The sequence below is a fragment of the Lates calcarifer genome, linkage group LG20 (assembly GCF_001640805.2).
Source record: "Lates calcarifer isolate ASB-BC8 linkage group LG20, TLL_Latcal_v3, whole genome shotgun sequence".
In the NCBI taxonomy this organism is placed as follows: domain Eukaryota; kingdom Metazoa; phylum Chordata; class Actinopteri; family Centropomidae; genus Lates; species Lates calcarifer.
In genome coordinates this window covers 11,205,430-11,229,165 of record NC_066852.1, presented here as the reverse complement: position 1 = coordinate 11,229,165, position 23,736 = coordinate 11,205,430, and the positions used below count along the sequence as shown (strand labels likewise).

The window sequence follows — 23,736 nt, the reverse complement described above, 5'->3', positions numbered from 1 at the left end:
AACCCCTGTAAGGATTTCATAATGCCTGGACTTCTTAAGGAGAAGAAAAGTTATTATTGTCACTTTTTATTGCCATATTTTTTAGCATTATTCCAAATTTGTTTTGCAACGACCAGAATGTACTATGCAATGTGCTGTGTAACTTCCTCATGTCAGTTTGGACCAATGCACCATGAATCACTCACTTGACTTCCCTCTGCAGCTGCAACTGTACTGTATGCTGACCTCCCTGAACATCAAATGTACTGTATACCAACTGTTGACAGTGGGCTACAGAGTGGGGCTGTTGTTCTTGTCGGGGGCTCAGCTGTTTCAGTGTAACTGCGTTCGCCAGCCTAATCAGAATGTTCTGCCAATCAGTGTCCTTTGCAGCAGGAAACATCAAGGCCACTGGGACGCAGGGAAGAAAACGGTTGGCTGTGATGAGCCCAGGCAGCTGGGAGAAGCCAAATGAGGGGGAAAGGCCTAAACTGAACTTAGTCCTAGATAACAAGTCCCACCACAACTATGAGTGCAGTATAAGAAGCAACTACAATGCACCTTCACTCTCTATGCCATTACATAAATGTATATGACACACATACATTCACACAGATCTAATTTATACAACATCCTGTCTCTCATACAGCAGAAATGCAAATGTATAAGTACATACCATCTGCATCTGTTAAGCAAACATTCCTGGAAGGTGCAGGATATATCTCTCAAATAGTTAGTGTTTGATATTTTGTTACATAACTTTTAGTAATTCTAAAATCAAGTAGCATCATATCTGCACACCGGCTTCTTTTAATATTTCAGTTCAAATACAGCTGTAAACCAATATGCATTAAAAATCAAATAAGTAGTCATAGCTGCTGTAAATGTAACCAGCCATGCACAACATAGCAGTAGCAGATCAGATCAGCAGATCAGCTGTTCATCATTTTTGAAAAATGTGCTTATTTGCCTTCTCACTGAGAGCTAGATGAGAAGATTGATACCGTATCACTCTTGTATCTGTGTGATAAATACAGAGCTACAGCCAGTAGTCAGTTATCTTAGTTTAGACGATTGGAAACAGGGGGAAACAGTTAATCTGGCTCTGTCAAAATAACAAAATCCACCCAGCAGTATCTCTATAGGCTCACTAATTAACTTGTTAGCACATAGAGAATCTTCAAGATGCTGTAGTTGGATAATATTACCCACAGAGCCAAGCTAACTGTTTCCCTGTTTCTGGTCCCTTTGCAAAGTTAAGATACTGACTGCGGACCATAGCTTCATATTCAGCATACAGAAGTGAGAGTGCATTTCCAAAAATGTTGAACTCTTCTTAAAACATGCACATGATTTATTCAGAGAGGCACTGACAGCTTGGAATCTGCAAACAAAATGGCTGTAGCAGTTTCAGCCATTTGAAAACACTTTTTTGTGCTCAGCTCCAGACTGTAACAGTGTACAGTGGTGTGAATAGGAAATCAAGTCATGGGACAAAATCCTAGTTTGAAAATATTTAGAACAAGGTATTTGATTTTGAGAATAAGATATTACACTAAAGAAGATGAATATGATGTAAGTCCCTATCTGACATTGTGAAGAAGAATAAAGCAAGGAAGCAAGCAGAGCTATTTACTGAGTCATTCTGTATGAAGTGCTTAGGTATACACTGTGAGTTTTGTTCATATTGTAAGATTCATGGCACCTTATCTCTACGAAGCAGCATAGTGTGAATCATTTCAACACCCTTTTCAGACCAGTAATACCACACATATAGGGGAAGTGGGCGATGAAAAACACCACCTCCCCTTGGTGTTGAGAAAGAGATGGTTGATTTTCATCAAGTAGTTAAACAAGAAATAACAGAATTTCCTATTGCAAGAAATAGCAAAAAATTCTTAGAATTACTTTAACTTATTGGTGAAATGTTTAGCTACCACAAGTAGAGGGAAGTGCTGCCCACATACAACAAGAATGTGTTTTCAGTTGTTTTTCATTTAGCATACTAATGATACAAAGTTTTGAAAAGTTGAATGTTGTTGAACTTGAGCAGGAGGAAGCATGTGGCTGTGGAACTGTGCACTTATTTAAGTAGAAGAGGCAGATGCTGTCTGCACTCAGCACACACATTCATGGGTTTAAACTGCAAATCAGAGAGTTTTTTTTATTTACTTGCCTGTCAGTCATTGGGTTTATTAGACACCACTATTTGAGTTTTGAGTCTAAACCTGACTGCTCCAAGTTGGATTTCGAAAATGTATGTGACAATATGTGACATTTGAGTCGTCTTCCAAGAGGGATAAATCAGCTCTGTGCTTACTGTTTACTACTTTAAGATGTCTGCAGAAAAATGATTTGTTGAGTTTTAATTTTGGATGCTTAATTATGTAACCATTTTTTTTATTCAGTGAGTGAGACTGTGATAGTTTTAAAACTACCCAGAGTTTGCTTTGGTAAAGAGAGAAAAATGAACCTCAGCGCCACATTTCTGTAAGTCTAACACACTAAGTTTAACACAAGTATGGATATGTTCACTACCGATTAAAATTACTTTCTTCCATTTCTGACAATCCAGGCATCATTGACTAAACTGATGTGAATAACCTGTATCACTGTGAAATTGTTGCCAAGTCACTCTCTTTGGAGACTGAGGATAAACTGCCATCGTGTGGCTCATTGCAAGACTGCAACAGCAGGTGTCACAGTAACTTGGATTCAAGCTTGTGAACCACAAGGCCAGAATAGTATAATAATATAATATATAATGGTATAGAGTATGATCACTGTGATATAGAAGTAATGTAAAGATATTAATTATGAAGGACCACAAGTGTTGAATGTGAAATAGTTATAATTGTAAAATAAAAACAGGCATTAACCATAATCTGTGACACTCAGGCACAATAGGGAAAACAAAAACTAAGGAAATGCAAATGGAAAGAAAATAGCTTTCAATGCCTGATTAATATCTTTATTTCTAATACAAGTTAAGTAATACAATCAGTTATTTATTCTTCTTTTTACACTGCATTTTCAAATAGCTTTTAAATTCCATTATTTATGAATTCAGCAATGTATTTTAAAATTATGTACTGACTGTTTGATGTTGCTTTTGTAAACCCTTTTTACTATGAACTCTTTACTGCAGGATTAATATTTAATTTGTGAATTCTTTTATGATTTCTCATTTTATTTCCCATTAAAATATCAAATAATGAATGAATGAATGTCTTTGTAATTTTGCATTATTTATAGATTAATAAATTAATTTGTAAACAAATGTATTAATGCATATTTTTACTGGACAGTTTACTGTGGTCCTTGTGGTCCTCCATAATTAATACATTGCATGTATGCGAAGATAAAAGTTTATTAATATGGGGGATTAGGACGCTCATTAGACATGACATAAATGAAACAGTTTCCATACTTCACAGACACAGTAGTAGCAGTAGTAATGTGCAGGAAAAGAGAAGGCAGTTTAATCTGACTTTTATTCATTGTGAAAGGAAGACTTTAAGCAGCAAGATCTGATGAATAACCTGGGCAAGGCACTGTCAATTTACAATCTTAATTATGCTTCAGTCCTTTTTGATTCAAGACAAGATATTGAGTAGCATCTTTGAATACATTTCTTCTTCACACATGATGACTCGAGTTCAAATTACGCTTGATTTCTTAGAGGAAGGCTGTCAATACATGGCGCTTCAGGTAGAACATTCAGTGCAGCATCGTAAAAGTTATTGTCAAAGGCATGGAAAGGTATCCAAAATAGCAACAACTGCATTTTTACATTTCATGGCAGATAAAAGAACTACACACAACAATGGGCAAAAACACTGTATATCAAAATGTATCTTGGTACAAACGACAAATGTTCATTCAATAACAGACGTCAAAATAAAATAAAATAAAAAGAAATATTTATCACTAAAATACATTTACTTTGAAATTGCAAAATAGTGTAAATAAATCTTTCAAACACTAATTTCTAAAAAAAATCTATGAACAAGCAAAACCTGTTGCATGTCTGAATGTCAGAATGTATTGGCACATGGAAGTATGTTGGGTTTTTATGGAAAAATGTTTTGGCCCTGGTTTTTTCCATTCATGGTATATTGCCAAAAGTAATTCCTGTATCTGGCTTGTCATTGGTCCTATCACAGGCTTTTGGGTGTTGCTTGTTCCATCAGTTTACAACCACAACAGTGAGCTGTTCATTTTCTTAAAAACAAAATACTATGTTCAAAATGCATTTCATTTTGAGCAAAAACTGTTATCTTTGACAAGCACTTCTAGACTTTTATAATACAAAAATATCCTCAGAGGTGTCCTTTTTGGCACCTTACACAAGTTTATCATATCTGAAAAATCCCAATTACAAAATACACACATGTAATTACATACACACAGTATATCAATGATCAATAATGAATGCATTGGAAACAGTGCCCCTGTAGGGCAGCAAATAGGTTGTGTCTCATTTTTCAAAAGTTTTCCAGTGCATGTTTAATCAAATTATTTTTATTTTATGCATCAAATTCTAACAAGATTTTGTGGGGGAAAAAAGTTCTTAGTGAAGAAAACATGACCAAGCAGTTAAGATTAAACTACAGCTTTCACCTTTACAGATGAGTTCATTGGCATTTGTTCGCTCACAAAAGCCAACTTGACATGTGACAATTACAGTGTAATTCCTTATGCTGTGCTGGTTATATAAAAATGTATTTTGATTTTCAAAAATCTTCACTGATGAGCAGGATCAAAAATTAAATGAAGAGGAATAAAACTAGGATAAAACAGTACAGTAAAATCAACTTCAAATGTCCTATAAGTTAAATTAAATAGCTGAATTGTGATGGTTTGTTTCTATAGATGTGGGCTGTGTATATGTAGAAAATGCATTATATTTATTTGATTTTGCAGGTAAAATTTCAACCGCAATCAAAAGCTTTACAGACACCAGATTTGCATCTGATGCTTCATAGCAGAAACGCAACTTTCTTTTTTTGTTACATGAAAGAGTTAAGGTGATGATAAAATTCTACACAGCAAACATATAAGATGTAAAGCTTAGGTTTCTATTTTTTGTGCCATTTCAAATTCATTTTGTCTACAATTCAGGGTTTCTCAATGCAGGAAATAAGGAATAAATTTGCTGGAGTCTTAACAGTAAAATTTACACCGAAGCCTTGTAGTTGCAAACTGACTTGAAGGTGTTCAAAAATGTAAAAACAGACAAAAGAAATTCTAAATACTGATCTTTAATATCACATTGTGAGTGGGGTGTGAATACTGTAATATTTGTCATCTGGCAGATTCTGCTTACAGTCAAATGTAAATAGTAAATAGATTGTAAATTTGCAATAATAATAATAATAATAATAATACTGCTCTTTGAATGCTCCACCCAGATGAGTCATATCATATGACTTACTTAAGTAGATTACAGTGCATTTCATTTCAAAACTCTGGCCAATGCATAATGGGAGGAATATTACTGTCTGGAAAATCCAGCTTGCTGTGATGAACCGCTGTATGTGTGCAGCAGAAATATGTCTATAGGCACAACCTGAAATTTGGATTGTTCTGAGTCTTAATTTGAATCATGATACAAAAATGTGACAGAAATATATAAAGAAATTGAAAATGCTGACTCAATGTGTCATGAAATGAGGCGTGAGCCCATTACTAAAATGCTACATAAACCCCTTGTGAGGAATGTACTAATAAAATACAGTATGTCCCTTTTCAACCAGTGACTTGCCTAAATTCAAAGTTAGGAACGATAACAAATGGAATTTTCCAGATCCGTGTTTGTACATTGTGCTGTGCTTTTGCAGCCATGTCATGTTGTGGATCTGATTTATTTGCGTACAGAGAAAACAGCTTGAGTGAGGCAGGACTGCAGTCCAGGCAGAAAGGCCCAGCTGTGTGGGCTTTTGCATTGGTGTACGCGCACATCACATGCATTCGAACTCGTCAATGCGCTGTTTGGTGTTTCCTGACCGGATCTGTCTGAGGGTCTTGTACTTGTCTCGTCCAGCTCGCATGTTTTCTGCGTGGATGATGTCATTCACCGTCTTCTTGGTCTCATCTCGAGCGTTGGCCAGCTCTGAGCTTAAAGCCTAGAAGTACAGTTATCACAGTATTAATAGATCTCACACCACTATGTCATTATCAAAACAGGAGACTCATTCCTAAAATATTACAACTTTTTTAAGTTGCACCTAAATTGCAGTTCTTTATTTTATAGTACAGTTTACCTCAACCTTCACTTTAGTCTATTAAAAGCCACTTGAAAAGGATGTGTCTGTGTGGATTTAAATTCTACAGTTAGCCCATCCTATAATCTACTGACAGATCTACTGTATCTTGCATACAATATATGAGCAACTTACAAGTAGATGTTTCTGCAAACGTTCGTTCTTCTCAGCCTCGGTCATGCGCTCCTCCTCGCTGCGATCCTTGTACGTGGCGGCGGCCGTTAACTCGGCGCTGGCCTCTGCACTGCTCTCGTCGTTCTCGTCGTGCTCGTTCTCTGCGTTGAGGGGCTCCTGGACGTGAGCCGACATGACTTTGCTTTTAAGCTCTTCTTTGGTCTTCTCCAGGTCCTCCTGCACCATGGTAGCCTGAGGGGAACACAGCATAATGAGGTGACTACGTGTTATAGTTACAAGTCCCACTGCAATCTCAACCACATTGTTAAGATGAGCTCTGCTGATGTTACTCATATACTGCCTGTTTGTAGTTTTTGGACACTAAAACAACCCATTATTAAATCATTAAATGCAAGAGAAAGTGAAAGAAATAATACTGTTCCACTTGACAGACAATTATAATTTCCTCTCCACACCTATATCATTGTTTTTCTGACTGTTTTTGCCTGTTTCATTTTCTTAAATACTTCCTAAGTTAATTAACAATCAAAATATGTGCAGGAAATAAAATACAAGACAGAGCACTCGAAGGTGCTGGAACATTAAAGCCAATTATGAGTAAGACTGGAAAGTCAATTCAATGTTTGCCAACATGGAAACCACCACTTTTACAAGTCAGAATATCACAGTGGGACAAAAGAGTTCAACAGGATTTCCTTCACACAAAGAGAGCCGTCAGCGCCACAAACAGTATGAGTAACACTCCCCAAAAACATGCAGGGGCTGGGCTGGCACACATGCTTTTTACCAAAAAAGACATGAGGCGAGCTGGGAGCTTTTTACCCCTCCCCCAAAAACACACAACAACAGGACCCCAGGAATGTGTGTCCTCACTGTGTCACGAGGGAGGGGCTATGTGATCAGCAGAACATCAGACAGATGCCATTTTTATGTTGCAAATATTTGACTTTTCACAAATAATTGGTTCATTTATATATATTTACACAATTTATTCATATGATCTTTTATTTCATGTTGTCTTTTTGATGTGTTTAATACTGAACATTATGGGCTTTCATACTATAGATGCAAGCCTTTTCAGAGTGATCCAGTCACTAATCATTTATTTTTCAATGACGAACAAGAAGACACACTCTTTTCATGTCATCAGTTCTAATGTTGAGTGTTTGTATGGTATGCTCTTCTGTACTTAAATGTTCAAAAACTATAACTGTCATTACAATCAATGGAGAATCAATGACTACTGGATAGCTGTAAAGATGGTAGTAACTCAGACCACACCTTCTCTTGCCACTGCTGTGCTTCATCTTCCTTCTTCTTCTTGGCATCCTCCAGGAGGGAAATCTTCGAAGTCAGCTCAGCCAACTCTGTGGCCTAAAAGGACGACACTTTCTTTTAACTGAGTATCTTAACATTGATATTTAAAGCATCAGAGCGCAGTTTTTCAGCCATCAGACCCCTTCATCTATTTTGTAGCTTCAATTCCTATGACAGGACAAACAGCTGATAACTGACCAGGTGTTCTTGGTTCTTCATCTGGTTCTCTGACTGCTGCAGCAGTGCCATCTTGGCGTCCTCAGCACCCCTTAGCTCGGACTCCAGGCGTTCAGCCTCCTCCTGTGCTCGCTTCCTCTCCTGCTCCAGCTCCAGAGCCCTCTGTGTTTGATCCTCCAACTCTGCAGAGACACACATTCACACACACACACACACACAAAGAAGCACTACAGGTAAGCATAATTTGAGAGCAAGACTGTCACCATTCATTACAGTACAGACAAGCTTTTCCTGAATACTGACAAGTCACCGACCTTGTTGGGCTTTTTTTGTCTGCTCCTCAATCTGCTTTAACCTCTCCATTAACTCCTCCTTTTCCTTTTCAATCTTTTCCTTTTCCTTTTCTGCAAGTTCTCTTTTCCTCTTTTCATTCTCCAGCAGAGCTCTAATGGAAATAGAGACAGTACACAAAATACATGACGCATTACATTATACAGTTATCAGGAGGCTTTTTCAAAGTAGAGCAGATAATCCCAATTTTACACACAGGGTATTAAAAAACACTACTTTACACATCCAGAGTCACACATCACCAGTGAGAAAAAGTTGTTGCTGCATAGAACAAAACTGACCCCGTCGTTGCACGACATATTTTTAAAGCAGGTGATTCTGCCGCAATATATTCTTCAACACAAGCTGCAGTTAATACATGTCTAGCTCATTTATAGCAGTATGCTATTTCCATGAACTTAGTAAATGATTTCAAACATTTCAAGTCACATAGCGTGATCAAATACAAAATGTTTACACATTTTTCTGACAACAGCCTGTGACTCTTACCTCTCCATCTTCTTGTGATTCTTCTCCTCCCGAGCCTGAGCCTTCATCTGCTGCACTTCGATGGTGTCGGGTTTGCGGCGGCGCATATACAGCTCATGGTTGCCCATGCACAGAGCCAGAATGCGCTTGTTGATGCGCAGTCTTGGAGCATAGAATACAAAGTCCTAAAACAGCAACATCACAGGTTTTAATCGTACATAGACATATAAATACAAATGACTTCATTATAACAAGGTGTCTGTTATTAAGGGTTCACATACAGGTGCTTTCTTGTCAATTGGTTTAATGACAAACTTCTTGTCATTGAAGGAAATGTTCCTTATTTCACTCCAAGGAAATCCAATTTTGGGTGTCATTCTGTTGAAGCAAGTGCAAAAACAAAAACTCTGGGTCAGCTGCATTGAATTGGACAAGAATTTGTAATAATACTGTATAACAATATGCTAAACATGTGCCATGTGGCAATTTTGTGGATTCACTCACTTGTCATTCTGCTCATAAATGTTGAGTCCCAATGCATCCACTCCCAGCCACAGTTCTGTTCCTTTCTTATTCTTGATGTTGAAGTAGTTGACTCCGTACATCTCCAGGTCTTGAGCGATCTTCAGATACTCCATCATGGACTCTTCTCTGTGGACAAATGAGACACGTCTTTTAAATTAGCACCAGCTGACCCTGATCACTGCGCAGAACTAATCAGACAACAACACTGGGCTCAAGGTAGCAGGGGTGTGTGAAATGTACAGCAACAAGGATGAAAAAAAGCCTTGGCAAGAACAAGACAATGAAGAGGAAAGTTCAGGCTACATGTTTTCAAGGTAGTGCAGTTAGCTTGTGCCCTAGTGTCTGCTGAAACCTCCAAAGACCAACTGCAACACTTAAGAGAATGAGGTTGGCGGACACACAAGACAGACAGAATCACCTAAATATACACATTTCAGTCAGTATTTTGGGGTAAGATTGTCAAAGATCGTCTTAACATAGCATTAACTGAAAGAGCAAAGGGGCAAAGATGTTTTTCTCCAACTGTCTGTATACAGGTATGCAGGCAGATGAACATATATGGTTACCTTATCATGCCCTTGTGCTCTTCGTGCCACACTTGAATCCTCTCCTCCCACTGGTCCTTGTTGAGTTTGTGCTGGTCCAGAACTCTGCGAACATGAGACATCTGAGTCTCAGAAGTCATGATACAAAAGCGACATCCATCTGACATTACACAAATAAATCAACCTGTGTTACCTCTGAGGAAGAAGCTGTTCACTGGACAGATAGCCTGGAGTGTGGACTTCCTTGTTGTAGTCGCCGTACTTGGCCTGGACCGCGTAGGAGGCTAGGAGGACCGCAGTCTCTGGAGGGCAGTAGATGTCGTCATTCAAGATTCCCTCCTTCACCTGCAGGAAGAACAGCCGCTGTGTGGCATCCTGGATTAACTCCTCAGACACATCCTCGGGGAAGAATTTGGCACGAAACTTAAACAGCAGCGGGCTTTCCTTCCTCACATCCTGGGCTGTCACCTAAAATTAATCATGACACAAGTGTAGGGTAAAGGTTATATTTCTGTAAATAGAGTTGAGTTCCACAGAATGGTTTAATCTTGACAAAGCAAAGACAAAAGAGTGTTCACCTTCTTATTGAGCTTGAGCCATGTAGAAAAACCCTTTGTATCCTGGTACTGGAGCCCAAAGTACCAAACCTCCCGCAGCCCAATGGTCTTAACGACCTTAAAATAAAAAGAAGAATTATTATTAATGTGCCTTCTCACCAGAACATTAGCACACTCACAAACATCAAACACAAAAGAAGTATAATTTTAATTATAACATTAATCATTTAGACCATTTGTCCTGCAAAAATTGCAAACATTTTGTTTCCAGGTTCTCAAATTTGAAAATGTCCTGCTTTTTCTTGTCTTATTTTATAGTAAATTTAATATCCTTGGGTTTTTGACTGTTGATAACCTAATAACTATCAGTGACATTTTTCACAATTTTACAATATTTTGTAAAACTACTGATTAATAGATTGAAGAAATAATCAGTAGTTTGTTTATAGGCACTCTTACAAACATCAAACACAAAAACCTGAAGAAAAGGACTTGGAACCTTCAAGAACCTTCAAACATTCATATTATTGAAAAATGTTTATAATGTGACTCTATCTCCAAAAATAATTGATATGTCTCATCCATTTGTCTGATCTACACACATAAAAAATCCTTTTCAAATCTGTGACTAGTATGATTACACTGTAGTTGTACAACTTATTGCTGCTTATAGCTTTACATATTTCTTTACAGTAATTTAGGGGTTATAAATGCATAGTATCACAAAGAAACACAAGCAAAATCTCTAAAAATAATAATTATGATAACTTCTGCTTCCACCTCAAGTTTGATTCAAAATTTGTTACTGAATGCACATAAAGTCTGTTAGAAGTTAGAAGTTTCTCACACCTGGTCAAAGAGCTGCTTTCCTGTTGTATTGGGTTGAATGGCGAACTCCAGTTCAGCGTCCATTGTGGTGACTCTTACACTAATCTGAGGAGGAGAGAGAAACGAAAAGACAGACATTTTTTAGACGTGGACAGCATTTTTGATACTGGAAGTGAATACATCTTACATGTGCTAAAATCAACCTCCCATTTCTTCATTATTACTCTCAGCATTATTGGCTCTTCTGTCTTCAAGAAATTGTTTGATCTTTACTAAATTTGTTTTATGATTTCAGCAGTCAACCCTTTTTCAGTGTTAATTGACCTCTTACAGTACACACACCTCTGGCATAAGAAATCCATCCTAAGCTGCAGTCAACACTCAATACTGAAATGTCTTTCTTGGAAAACTTTTTGGTTCTTAAACTGAACAAACAGTCTTATTTTTTAGTTAGTTACTATATGTAGAATTTGAAATGTTCAAATTGGTGCCCCCCAGTGGTAGTGAAATAATGAATTAACTTGTAAAATTGAGAGATGATATAATCACATACAATTTTACACACGGTGATTCATCAGTGGATTTTAAATAAAAACACTTTCATTTAAAATCAGCAGTAAAGGCACACCCACAACCTTCACTACACACACTCGACAGGCCATGTCTGCTGGAGAACAAGGTAACTCCACAGTCCAATAAAACAATGATCACGTGATGGAAAATGTTTTTGAATATATGGGCAAATCAGGAGGGATCATGTCTCTTGGCTCCACACTGTGTACGACAAATGTGCCAATCTGGCTCTGTCTCAGTACAGAACTTATCTGCAGGAAGTAACCACATCCTCTGGTGGCTGGGCCTTGTGAGGCACTGCTGCTAAACACTGAGCTCTCATGAGAGTCGTCTACATCCTGCCGTGTATCAAGCAACCTGTCAGCTTTCTGCTAAGCTATATGCCATGGCGGAATTTAACAAGAACAGACTGCGAAGTACGTTTGTTTCCTCTTCAGATCACATACACTGTTACAGCTGGTTATTTAGCCAGTGGGGCACTTCTTATTTAAGTGATGTGTAATGTTAGTGGATTGTTAGTAGATTGCACTCTCTGTCAAAAGTTGAATACATTTATTTAACCTCAAAATTCCCCTCAATAGGCAGAATAAATTGATTCTGTATTTAGCAAACTGACTATGTAGGCATTTCTCATTTTCTCTGTCCTCTTAGAGATGGCGAGAACAGCAGCATGCATGTCTATTGGGAAATAACTGTGCAGGCTGAGGCCTGCCCTGCCCTGAACAACAATGGTATGCATTATTTCCCAGTTGTGGGGCTGATTAGAGTTGCGTTCTTTCCCATTCATGTCAGCAGGACCCTATTTACTGCTCAGGACACTTGTCCCTCAGTCACTTCCTGTCATCACAAGCAGTGTGAGCTGGAGTGAAACCTACAGTCTGGGCCTACACTTAACTCCAGCACAGATGTCTGGAGTCGTCTAGACTCTTTAAACCATCGACTCTGAACTTCAATGAATGTTTTTCCATTTATGCAGTTCAGTTCACGACCCCCCTGCTCTGTTGTAAGCGGTTTCATTTCATGTCAGAACGGTTAATCTTGCATGAAAAAAGGAACTACACTCATAAATTTTCTGCCTGGTTAGGGTGTGTCTCTCATGGCCAGAATTCAAAAACACTTAGCACACTATTATTAGCACATGCTCAGAAACACCCCTCTCAGGCCCACGTGTCACGTTTCCATTACTTGTTCTTAACTGTTTGTTATCACACCAAAACTACACTCCACAAATAACTTCCTCAACTTTTAACAAGCTATACGTTTAGCAGCATTTCTAAATATAAATTTTGTTATGGTGTTATAATAATTTGCTTCAGAATAACCCACTAGCTTGTAGAATTACTTTATATATGTATTTGCTTATTCCTTACTCATATAGCTGTGTCCTACTTCTGCTTTTTGCCGCAAACACATCATAAAGATCTCATTTCCTCTGCTCATAGTATAACTGGCCTTTATCAAACTAACTCATCACGTCATGATGTGCTGTTCTCAAAACAATTATTTCTCCCAAAGTGTAATGGATATTTATTAAGTCCTGTACTGCAAAAAGCAGAATTGATCAGTTTTACCAAATGAAAATCTAATTATAGATAGAACATTTTATAAATAATAATGTATAACAGTTGACCTATTTAAAATATACTGTGTATTCAAATGAGATTAACATCTAGTTTTAAGATGATTGTACAAAATGTCATGGCTGTATTGATAAACTTATCTTCCATATTTTCCATGCTAGAGGCTGTACGAGGCTGTGAGCAGCGCTTTGAGCTAAATGTTAATGTCAGCATGCTAACATGCTAAAAATGACAATGCTAAAATGCTGAGCACGTGTAACATTTAGCATGTTCATCATCTTACTTTAGCATGTTAGCATGCTAATTAGCACAAAACACATGGTATAGCTGAGGCTGATGGGAATGTCATTAGTTTTGCAGGTATTTAGTCATAAACCAAAGTATAGGACAAATGGACATTTTGACTTGACAATGTTACCTGATGAAAATTTCATTTAATCCAGCCAATAGTTAAGATATTTCAGCCTGTACCAAAGTGGTGGACCTACTGTGTGTATTCAACTGTATTCAACTAGCCAATGGAAGACAGCTAGAACAGAAAACATGAGAGCTATGTGAAGCTGTGTTAATCCCACTGAGAGAGGAAATTGAAGTGTCAAACTATCATTTCTAGGAGGTGGACCTATTATAACTCTTAAGTCTTTGATGGAGAAGTTAACCCAAAAGTGAACCCGAGGAAACACCTCAGCTTGCCAGGAAGTGGAAGCGAAACTACTGACACTCACGGAAAAGGTGTAATTTAAAGATGCAGAACAGCCCATAGCACTAACAGAGACAGCAGTGCAGCATTTTTCTCACTGATGTGCATTTTGATAAAACATCATGTGGAGTATGTAGGAACTTCCTTTTTATTAAAAAAAAAACATTTACTACATGTTACAGAAGCCATTTGCCAAGGACATTAATAGTAAAAATATACACTTGTCCCAGCATTTAGTCACCACCCTTGAATTGCCACACTAGTGTTATCTCAGTGTGCTGCAGCCACAATGCCTCCAACCAAAGCCAAGAAAACAAATCAAATACCACAAAGTTGCCTTGGGCACAAGAAGGAACAGAAATGTTTTTCCTGCTCCTAGGATGGCCCTAAAAACTTTTTAATTTTACATTACTGTGTCTGGTCCCCAAAAAGATCCAATTTAACAGTACAAGGCAAAACTGCTTTATGTGAGTGTCAATGGCAGCACATCTCATAACAGGCTGTGCATTTAAAGACCATCTTAAGTGCAACAAATACAACCCGAGCAACTATACATATGACGGTTGATAACTCTGACTCATACCTCTGAGTCATGCCATCCATGACAGTCATACAAGGTCAGCAAATAAGGTCAACAAGTCCTTAACAATGGACCCACCCTAGTAACCATGGCAACCATACTGACAACCTACCACTATTGCAGCTTATCTAAAATACACAAAAATAAAACCTAAATTTTAGACAGAGAAATTAAGGATCAGGTTAGATTAGCTCATGTTGAACAGTTATGTTAAAATGTGCAGTATTTGAAATCAAACCTCTAACCTCGTCACTCCCAGTGGCATACAGTTAACAGTTTAGGTATTGCCAAGCTGCATATGATGTGTGAAAATGTGGGAAAATGTGATGGCGATGACCTATCCTGTGTGAAGCACAGCATAACAGCCTTGTTATGATATCGCTTAAAGCCAATAATACAAGGGAAATTATGTGAAAACACTTGTGAGCAAGACAGCAAGCATGTTTATATCCTGTAAATATTACCCTCTGCTAGATAACTGACTTTGGAGTAAGCCAGCAGGAAAATAAGCATACAGAGAAAACCAGTTCAGTTCCAAGATAAAAGAATGAGATCAAATTTAATAGCAGATTAAACATGGGGGGCTGTATACACTGTTTTTAAAGAGGCTGTATACACTGTTTACTGTTTGTAGTCAGAAGTTCGTGGGTGACAGGAAGAGGGAGGATGGAGAACAGGATGAGGTTTCATTCTACGTGGGGGACAGCACACGTGGGGTCTTTTAGAACTGTTTCCCCACGACCACTGTTTCTTAAAGCTATTAAATGTCACTATAAGCATAATGAAATAGCTTACTTGTAGTTTAAAAAAAACAAAACAAATAGAGACTGTTGCTTCATCCTCTCCCATCATCTACAATCTGATTGTATTATCTCCAGTTTACTGTGTACGTTCACCTGCCTTGTCACCAATTTGCACATTTCCCAACATCCCATCAATATCTAACATTATCTGTTAGATGTTACTACTCAAATACACAAATTGGCTATGCTGCCTGAGCTTTTAAGCACTTGTTTTGTATGCCTGCCCTTATTCTAATGGCATATCTCCTTCTTTTTGAGTAAAAATTCTGTATTATATTGTTACAGACATTCATGCAAAAACACATAAAACCCAATTTAAAAATTACATCGCAACTCAGGAAGGTTTTAATACTTATTTAATGATTAGCTTTTCATGACCAAATTGTGTTTCCAGCATTGTTCACTCCTATTTGTTGTGTGTGTAGCAGTGATCTGTGCTCCATCTAATAGATTCAAGCCTATGTTTTAGCAGGTCAGTGGAGTATTTACTCCATCCCAACTCATTAACTGGGGCGATGGAACATCAGCAGATCCAGAGCAGGACACAGCATTTATCACACAAACACAAGGCACCCATTGAAACAAACCAAGCTCTTCTGTTCGCAGTTTGCAGAGATGCAGTATTATGTTGGCTAATGCTCACTGTAGTGCTTTGCTTATATGATCGCTTTATTATGTACACAGTTTAATGAGGGTCAATTAATCATAATTTATTCATCTATTATGCCATTGTAATGTCTAATGGTTATGATATTTTAGCATCTACAGCAGTAGGTTATGCCCTATACTACTATACTAATAATATACTACTATATTATTAGATGATTTAAACTTAAGTTAGTTAAGACCAATGTTTCAATCTCAACAGCAGCTACAGAAATAAACAAGAATTCAGAATAAGCATATAAGAATGGATTAAAATCAATAACAACAAAGTACTTACATTCAGAAGTTTGCTTTTCTCACAACCTCCAAACAGAAACCATTAAACTAGCTATGTGTGTGAAAGCCCCTGAAGTTTTGACTGCAGTTTGTCCACCACCTCTACCTCTACACACTGTTAATCTGCTCTGCTATGCACTCTACAGACCCATTTAATCCCCTGCTAGCATACCTCTGGCTCTTTCCATTTACCATTTCTCCATAGACGTGCTAAAAGTTTGGTCCTTCTAACAAGAAAACTGCATGATTTCATGATTTCTACATAATGGGCTAAAATGGTGAGTTATGCTCAAGTTTTATATAATAATACTAATATTACACTGTATTTGCAGATAGCAAGGCGTTAAGTGTTAATGTGATTAACATTATTCACCACTTGTAAGTAATTAAAAACTGGTTCAGCTGGTTTTTCTGTGAAACTAACACTGAAATGGTTCAATTCAATAGCACGTAGGAAAATAAAACTGTGGCCCATTTAACAATAAACTTCAGTGAACAATATTTTTGTTCTGGGGTCAGATTTTAGCAATAAACTAAAATAGCATATTATTTCTGTGTTCGTTTAATGATTGAGAAAAAATATCTATTTAGAATGTAATGTTATGTAAATCTACTGTAAATGCACAACTACTATAGCTCCATTAGGATGTAAACACTTTAAAGGCTGATAATGACAGACCTACAGCAGATCCTTAACTTGTAGCACTGCTGTAATGCAATCTTAAGTGGAGCATGGCATCTGAAGACCACGCTAGGGGAAGCAGGGAGGAGAACAGCTAGACTGTGATGTGAAAGTCCATATAAGGCTGCAAGCGAGGAAATTACCAGAAAGGAACTGATGTAAGTGCAGAAACCTTGAGTCACAACATGACTTCCTTGGGAAACTGAAGCACTGCCAAGAGGAGTCCAGCAAAGGCAGAATTTCTCAATAATTATTGCTTTTGTCAAACATCAAGGTTTTTATATTTAACTAAAACGCTAAATAAATAAACCATGTTTGAAAAAGCAGGGCACCAAAATGGTTCATGGAAAAACAATCTTTTAAAGCCATGAATCTTTTACTCCCTGAGCCAGCTTGTTATGGACGTGACTACAAACTGGGGACACAACTTTCACTGGGTGTGGAATGGGTTTTGGAATATTTGCTGAATCAGTGTGTCTAGCTTCCTTCTTTCATACGCCTTGTCCATTGCATCTTCATGTGGCAGCAGCAAGCTTTACTAAAGGACCTCTGAGTGTTGCAATAACAGGTCTGGGCTTTTTTTTTTCCATTTCACTGTTGATATCACTATCTGCCAGGTGCAATGATCAAGGGAAGTGATAACTTTGCAACCCAACAGCTTATAGTGTAATGTATTTCAGCTTTGCTGCATCTACACAAAAGGTACAAAATATCTCCTCTTATCACTCTCTAGTTGATATTTTTGCCATTGGCAGTACATCACAGACTGCTAATTAATGAATATAAGCATTATTGTCTAACATATCCCACAATCCTTTCCTGTCATCATCCATTGGTTTATTTTGATAAAATCTTGCTGCTTCCTCTTGATCATCTATTCTGTCCACTATCAGTTTCCTCTTTTCTAACTCTTTATTATGGACAGGCTAAAGTCTCTTCAACACTAGCTGTTACTGCAATAGCTGTTGCATATAAAATATCTGCAAACTGTACAAAGAGCAACACTGAGTGACGCACTAAAAATACATATCAAGATCATAGCAATCACTTGCAGTGAAAAAAAATATAAACAAGGCTTATGTGTATGAGCTTCAGTGCGGTACACAACATCTGAAAGTCCGCTTTAACTGTGGATACTGCGATATCAACCTTCTATGATTCTGATCAGTAATGTATAATTACTGACATGTATTTTGAACATAATATTTTCACAGTGCAAAAACTGCACTTGAAATTTAAAGCAACATTTTATGAATTAAATATACCAAGCCATTGCTAATAACTACTTAATAAAATACATAATTATTAACTGCCCCAATAGCAAAATGTTTACTACTTAGCGAATCCCTTCCATAGAAATTCGCTGAAATCTTCATTTTAAAATGATGATATGATTAGAGGAATTCCTTTTTGGAAGACAAGGGTAGGACAGGCTTTAAATGCCAGGATGCTATAACATTTTTTCTAGTTGACAGCCGGAAAAAGTGTCAAGGAAGTACGAGCAGAAACAATACTGCAGGAAGGGACCAGGTACAACCCTTAGTACCATTTCTTTTTCTGTTTGTAATTCGGAAGTGCAGGAGTTCACAAGTCAGATTTCATATGTTAAATCAATAGTGATACATACAGGCCTACATGCATTTTAGGTATTTACTACACTACACTCAGATACTTCATTAGTGATAGGCCTAAAAAGTGTCACATTGGCTAAGTTACTGGCTGCCCAAAAATAATAGTTTTTATAATGTGGAACAAATTATGAAACACGTGCCATAGGAAGGAAACAGACAAATTATTCTGATGTTCCTCCTTCACAAATATAGCATACTGATTTAATGAATTACAGTCTCTATACTGTGACATGTAAAAGGCTTTGGGTCTAGATCATCTTAATCTAATGGGTCATAAGTGAGTCTTTTTGTAGCATAATGTTCCTTTTATTGTCAGGGTGTGCAGGTGAATATTGTAGCTCAGAGAGCATTATGCTGAGTCAGGGGCAACAGAAGAGATGGGGTAAAAATCACTTTCACTTTTGTTTGCCACAGATGAAGGTATGAGCTAAAATGTTGGGCTTAGACTAATCATAATTTTGTTTGATAAAAAATAAAGAGTAAAGTCTTTGTGCAGTGACCCCCTCTCTTCTTTGTTCACAGCATAACCGGCACAGGCACAAATCTGTTGAGCTCTGGGTGCTTCTTCGTTTGATAACACAGCTCGGAGGAAAATCTTGCCCTCTTTTCTTATCAGTGGCAATATGTCATAATAGCCCTAAGTGCCTCCTGGCATGGAACCTCCCTGTTTTAAATTTGCCTCCATTTGCTCCAGATTTGGGCAGCACAGCTGGCCTGAGTGACAGTTCAAATCCCTCCTTGTTAGACCTGAGTGAATAGGAGGCCTTGGGAGGACTAGCTCGCCTGCTAGTGCAGGCCACACAGCGGTTTCAGCTGCAAAACCCCCTCTAAAAATTTGACTTTAGAGTCTTCAGTTGTGGACAAAAGCTCACAGTAATGTAATACCGTAACATACCAAAGCCCCGAAGGCCTAAATGAACGATCTGATTTAAGGCGCTAATTTTAATGAACACCCGGGCGGGAGCGCGCACGCGCACACAACTAACGGAAAGTACCCCAGTAATCCTCGGGTGAGTTTGAAAGGATGTAACAGATTTAAAAATACAACAATACTTACAAAGAATGCAATTTAGGTTACTTTAAGGTTAGCATTGAGTGCTAGTGTCAAACATTCAGTCCCAATGAAAAATGTACCTAGAGATAATATAGAGAGAGATACGGAAAGATAGTTAATACATGATAACGTTAATGCAGTTTTCAGTCTTACCGTTTTCGGCATCTTTCCTTCCTTTTACGTCTGGTTCGGGTTGTATTTTAAAAAGTTATTAAATCAGACGAGCAGTTAGCGAGACCAACAGAAAACTTTTTCCCATCAGAACAACGGCGCCAAACAAACGCCCTCCCGTCTCGAAGAGACAAACGCTACTTAAAGCTCGAGTACGAAGAGCTATTTTAACCGGACGCGCGTGGAGATATATTTTTCTTTGTTTCGCCCAAAAGTGAAATGGACTGCAGCTTGATTTCCTGCTAACGGTACCCCTGACTGCAAAACCACACCCAGACCGATGACAGGACAGCAGCCAGCCAGACTGAAAAAGAGGGTTCAGGCCAGACTCCGCCTGCAGCAGCCGCATCATCATGGCTGCAGTTCGCTGCCTCACAGCTAACCACCAGCCAAAAAGTTCACCAGCACTTTCACTCTCAGTGGACACGTTAGACTCTAACCCCTACGTAATTCTTGCTCAAAATAACTTGAATACTTCAAAAAATTTAGAAGGATGCAGAGAGTACATCATATCAGTACCGTTAAAACAGGCCTATCAAGATAGCCTGTATTTTAAACATCAGAGCTCCAGGTTTCTAAAGGGTTTGTGCAGATTGCTAGCATTTAACACAAACTTTATAATACATGATAATCACATTAACATTCCATTAAAATGGATATAGAAACCTACTACTTAGGCTACTTCATAGATTGGACTAATAGTATTTAGTAGTATTCAGTCTCCTGGCATTTATCTCAGGTACATAATCCCAATCAATCTACTTTCTCTTCTTTAAAATTATGGTGTCTTATTCCTCCCTGTCATATTTACACACACTTCTGATACTGTATTTGAGACCCAGCACATCATGTACTGTATGTTTCACATTCTGGTGGGCTACATGTGGCTTTTTGATTAATCAGTTTCAGTGCATCTGATGCTAATTAGCTTTTGCGTTTTAACCAATTACTTCTAAATAATTACACGAGGTAGACACAAAAAGGCACGGAAAAGGCCTTTAATTCTGAGGTAACTTAATAGCAGTTTCACTTCTGTAAAGTTGGGTCACATTAGGTTGAATGTAAGTCAGCAGCTGTTGTCAGCTATAGCAGACGTGTATGTACTTTCACACAAAGGGTTTCGTCTCAGAAATGGGTGGGGGCACGCTTAAGTCAGAAGTCACATATATAAGTAATATACATGGTATTTTCATAATTTCTGTTTTTTTTTACCCCCTAGAAAATAGTAAATTATTCGTGTTTGTTACCTTGCTTTCCATAATAATGTTACCTGATACTTTAAAACTTTATATAAAAATTCAAACTATGACGAAACAACAAACCTTGAATGAACTCAAACGACATTGTTTTATTTCTTGTGTCTTATTGGAGAATTATCTACATAATTGTAGATCTACATAATTGTACAGCTAAATTCCCATTTTTTAAAAAAGTGTCTATGCTTTTTACAGCCCTCAGTCTGTGGTCTTCCTCAGCACTAACAACCTCCACCATGACAGACAGGCAGCTTGTGTGTTGCCTGAGAGGCTAAATCCAGGTCCAAAAAAAAAAAAAAAAAGTTTACAAAACACTCTCTCCTTCTTGTAAAGCTTTAACGCTGTGAACACAGTTAAAACTGAAGGTGCCATTGTTAAGCATTTTTAACATTTAACATCAAGAGCTTTCCCCACGTGGACTGTAATAGAACATGGTTTAGTGGTCTTTTAGCAAATGAATCAAACTAAAACTGTGACACGACCCACTTCTCCCAAGTTGAAATTGCACCAATGCGATTCACAAAGTGTCAGTTTTTGAAGCAATAAATGGAGCTTCAAAGTGGCCAAATAGTCTTTGCCAAAACTGAAAACAATGGTGGAATGTCAAGGCTTAAAGCCTCAGAAATCATACGTAGAGCATAGACACTACAAAAGCAATTACATGGAAAATAACCAACAGGTTATGGCACACATTTACAGGAATGTAGTACTGCTAACTTTAATATTCAGTTTTTATAACCAAAGCTGAAGCAGAAAATAGTTGACGGTTTCATGAAATATAGCCGTATACTATAAATTCAGGCTCTCTACAATACCAAAAAGTAGGGAACAACAAAATGTAATGTGGTGGATATAATTACTGAAACCACACATTTAACCAGTGGTGTTGGAATGATGGTGGTGGTAGAAAAAAATTTAGGCAAATTCCAGCTGGGCTTTGTGGTGACCGGGGTGGTGGTGGAGTATGGTGTGACGCTAAAGTTGTTTTCATGGTTATCCAACCGTTCTGTGACCGCTCATGCCCTGTAGTGGGATAAATATCATCCTGGAAACTCCACTTCCATCTGGACAGGAATGGTTCTTTAAAGGCCAAACCCAATCACTCAGAATAGCTTTGTGTTTACTAAAATTCACCTTGCTTGTGTCACATAACATTTCTGTCACCGTAACAGAGAATCCAGACTGCTTCATCGTGAGAGACAAGGCCTCGGGCCCTTTGGCCTTTTTTTTTTTTGGTGTGCACCAGATGGAGCGCGATGACTCATCAAACCATATTTTTTCCCCACTGCCCAGTAAACCAAAATCTGTCTTCTTTGTACCACTTCACCCATAAAAGTGCATTTCTTTGTGTGTGTGTGTGTGTGTGTGCAATAAATACTTGATGCACTATAACTCAGTCCCGACATCTGTCTCTGGCTGCTCTGGATGAAACTTTGTGCTCGCTCACATCAGATTGAGAATGTGTGGTCAACGCTGTCAAGAGTTGCCTGCAGCTAAAATCATTGCAGGCCATCAAAGTCAAGGCACACACATTCCCCTCCACAGTGGCATCTAGCTGATGATGTCTTATTTTCTCTCTCTCTTTTTTTTTCCAGTTTCTCTTAAGTTCCAGCCCTATAGCTACACTTTCTATTCCTGCTGCTGGTGGTCCAAGTCATAAAGGTATTTTGTTTCTTTAATGAAGTTAACTGACTCTGTCCAGAGTCTGTCCGCCTCTGTGTACCTGATGTTGGCTTCACTCTTATGGCCTCGAACAAGTATATCAGTTTTATTTGCATATTTAAATGACAATTTCTAATCAAATAAATCAAATATATGCAGAAGTAAGCAAGAAGAAATGATGACAGCTCTCTGGTTTAATCCTCTAAAACTGACTGCCTTAAAAAAAAAAAAAGATTACATGAAGGAATCCCTGGAGACTGTCTGGTGCTTTAATACTCCCAGAGAGAGCAGAGCACAGAGATGTCACTGCATTTGTATGTTGACTCATCCCTACACTCCCAGGGCAGGATGACCTCCCACAGTCTCAACTCACTGACTGTGCTTCTCGCCACAGCTAAATGAACCCAAGTCAAAATGTAGTTATCCACACATCACAGTATAGGTGGAGTGTTACATGATGTCTCTGTGGTGTTTTAAAGAACATTTCCAGGTTAACATTTAATATTATTTGCACTGTTGTAAGAGTGAACCTTATAATCTAGACTAACAGCCTGTCAGAGAAAGAGGTCATGTGGAATTCAGTGTTATCTCAGGGCACTCTGCTTTAATAGATGATATTAACACTGAGGAATGTGGGTTTTAAGAATCTGACTTGAAAACTGAGTTTTGCAGTGCAGTGTTCATGTAAAATCATAAAAGCCTGTTAACGTGTATCTCAGTGACACATGCTGTGAGCTATTACACCATTTCACCAGCAGATAGTGTGCATGTGCTGTGTAACCTGTTGCACAACTGCAGCTGCTGAACATACAAGGAGGAGCTGAAGATAGTGAAGATGTAACTTTTTCTGTTTTAGGGTAACTTTTTCAAGATGTGCAATAGTTATTTCATAAGTTTGAATCCCAGGAACTGTTACACAATGCTAGAGAATGGTGGCTATACATATTACTTAAC

General features: G+C 38.0%; 1 protein-coding gene across 1 annotated transcript; it reads right to left on the bottom strand.

Moving 5' to 3' along the window:
* Positions 1-3,455: 3,455 nt before the first annotated feature.
* On the bottom strand, positions 3,456-20,175 carry LOC108893706 (moesin). The gene is made up of 13 exons (XM_018691969.2): positions 19,847-20,175; positions 11,170-11,253; positions 10,342-10,437; positions 9,957-10,231; positions 9,785-9,868; positions 9,198-9,344; positions 8,975-9,071; positions 8,715-8,878; positions 8,189-8,319; positions 7,896-8,056; positions 7,662-7,754; positions 6,381-6,611; positions 3,456-6,107 (listed from the first exon to the last, which is right to left on the bottom strand). Exons 1-13 carry the CDS (start codon positions 19,856-19,858, stop codon positions 5,943-5,945), a joined length of 1,740 nt encoding a protein of 579 aa, XP_018547485.1. The 5' UTR covers positions 19,859-20,175; the 3' UTR covers positions 3,456-5,942.
* Positions 20,176-23,736: the final 3,561 nt, after the last annotated feature.

Excerpts from the sequence above, each read along its gene's own strand:
- LOC108893706 (XM_018691969.2), bottom strand. Across the intron at positions 7,755-7,895 it reads TGAAGAACCAAGAACACCTG|GCCACAGAGTTGGCTGAGCT; the intron begins GTCAGTTATCAG and ends TCGTCCTTTTAG. Across the intron at positions 6,108-6,380 it reads GTTTGCAGAAACATCTACTT|GCTTTAAGCTCAGAGCTGGC; the intron begins GTAAGTTGCTCA and ends CTGTACTTCTAG.